At 32.4% G+C, this 1,996-nt stretch overlaps 1 protein-coding gene across 3 annotated transcripts in view; it reads right to left on the bottom strand.

Annotated features, from left to right (window-relative positions):
- Positions 1-542: 542 nt before the first annotated feature.
- LOC101662647 (aldehyde oxidase 3-like) overlaps positions 543-1,996 on the bottom strand; it is a 121,978-nt gene continuing 120,524 nt past the window's right edge. For all 3 annotated transcript variants that reach the window (XM_045294889.1, XM_045294882.1, XM_045294886.1), the window contains one exon: positions 543-1,221. In XM_045294889.1, coding sequence (XP_045150824.1) covers positions 1,168-1,221 — 54 coding nt within the window. In that variant the 3' untranslated portion in view covers positions 543-1,167. The remainder of the gene's footprint in view (positions 1,222-1,996) is intronic.

Genomic DNA, 1,996 nt, shown 5'->3' with positions numbered 1-1,996 from the left:
GCTTTGCTGCTTCTCAGCTAGATGCTTATCTTCAAGCCTTTAAGACCCCAGGCACTACATCTTTTGATAGCCGGGCACCATCAGCTTTCTTCAACACATCGGCTTATGCACCCATTTTGTCTTCAGAGATCATGTCGGGAAGGTGAGTGAGCATCACAAAATGCTGGATTATTAGAACAAAGTGTTCATGTGTTGAGGGAGTACTTGATTCGAGGGCTCTCAGTTCTTTAGGGTGGACAAAATGGCCGAACTCATTGTTTACAAGAGTATATTGACCAATAAAGTTTATATCTTTATCTTTTAATTCCATTTACATGAACTTTTGGAGCTTATTTCCATCAATTTTTTATTTATGTGACATAAATAAGTTAGACGTTTTTGATGTTTTTTATCGTATGTAACATTAATGGTCACAATAGGAACTCAAACATGACTGTTGAATGTGGAAACAATGTGAATGGTGGATAGGTTCCGCTGGTTGGAGTCCTGGCTCATAGAACAATTTGTTATTTAAATTCCCCTTCAATAAATCACTGTAGGAGTTGATTTTTTCCAATGTTTTATTGAGTGAATCAATTGAGTGCCCAATAATAGAGAACTCTAAACAATCAAATGAATAAACAATTAGTAAGCAATGTAACTATTTATAGTCACTTTGGGTTATCACTCATTATACTTCAGAATGTATTAGTAAGTGTTCAGAATGTATGTATTATATAATATGTATTCAGAATTAGTATATGTTCAGAATATATTAGTAGTAAAATCAATCAAGACAATTCTTAGGCATAGATCTTAAATTTTAAAAAACTTCACAGAAAAGGATACAACAAAATCCATTCTAGTCTCCTGTCTACAAGTTATACTTTTCTCAGAATAGGAACATAATAAGTCTACAATTTCTTTCTAAAATCAGCCTAGAAATTATGCACACAATTAAAAAGCGCTAGATTGACAGAATTAAATGTCATACTTTTGTGAAGCTCCAAGAACATAATTGCTTGCACTTATTAACAAGAATTGTAAGATATTTTGTAAATACAAAAATATTTAATAATTGGCCCCACTTTTGTATATATTTTAAAGATGTTTATGTTAGTGATTTCCTAAATCTTTAAATCCATCAGAATATGAACTCTTGTTCTTAATGTTCTTGAATCCCAAACACTAGGCAACAGCGATGGACCATGGCTTACAGCATTTACAGTCAATTTTGGGAATCTGAAAGACAAAATTTAGAAGATGTATGATTTAAAAATAGTAAAAACACTTAGAGTTCACTATAATTAGCAGCAAACAGTAACTCTTTTTATTCCTCAAAATATAGTTAACTTATATAAGCTGTTTTTATTCTTTCCAAATAAATATTCATTATATTTGTAGCTAAATAGAAAGGATCTCTAATCTTTGACATAACAACGCAGAAATTAAACTAAACTCCAGCTGAAATAAATCAACTAGGGGTGCTGTCAATATAGCAAGAGATAGAAAAATGTTCAAATCATGACAATTACAGTTCTGCTTAGAAATTTTCTTCTGTGTTACATTCATATTATTTTGAATCCTTTAGTATTACTTATATTTTCTGTGAACTATTTGTGCAAGGAAATCACAACCAGTGATTTATTTTAGTTTAAGTGGAAAGTAAAGTTCTATCAAAATTGATGAAGGACAGCAAATGCTCTTCAGGTATATCACATTTATGCGTGGTGAGTAATAAACATTTGCAGCAACTTAAAAATATAGTACATAAGCCAAAAGAAAACCAAACAGGGTTTCTGAGGCTATACATTTTTATAGGAGCAGAAAGCTTAGTCTTTTTCCCAAGCAGGGGCTGGTGGGTTTGAACTGCCCACCTAGTGGTTAGCAGTCCAACAGTTACCAGACAATGCCAGCAGAACAAAAGGAATCAGCTGACATTTTTGATGTGTTAATTGGGTTTTCCCATGTGAGCTTGTTTGCAAGTGTAAAACTGATTCTGTTTTCTTTTTGTTTG

This window comes from Echinops telfairi, unplaced genomic scaffold, assembly GCF_000313985.2.
Source record: "Echinops telfairi isolate 266 unplaced genomic scaffold, ASM31398v2 ScPeMD7_3;HRSCAF=10, whole genome shotgun sequence".
Classification (NCBI taxonomy): Eukaryota; Metazoa; Chordata; class Mammalia; order Afrosoricida; family Tenrecidae; genus Echinops; species Echinops telfairi.
Note: the sequence above shows the minus strand (reverse complement) of the source record. Positions and strands in the feature narration are given on the sequence as shown.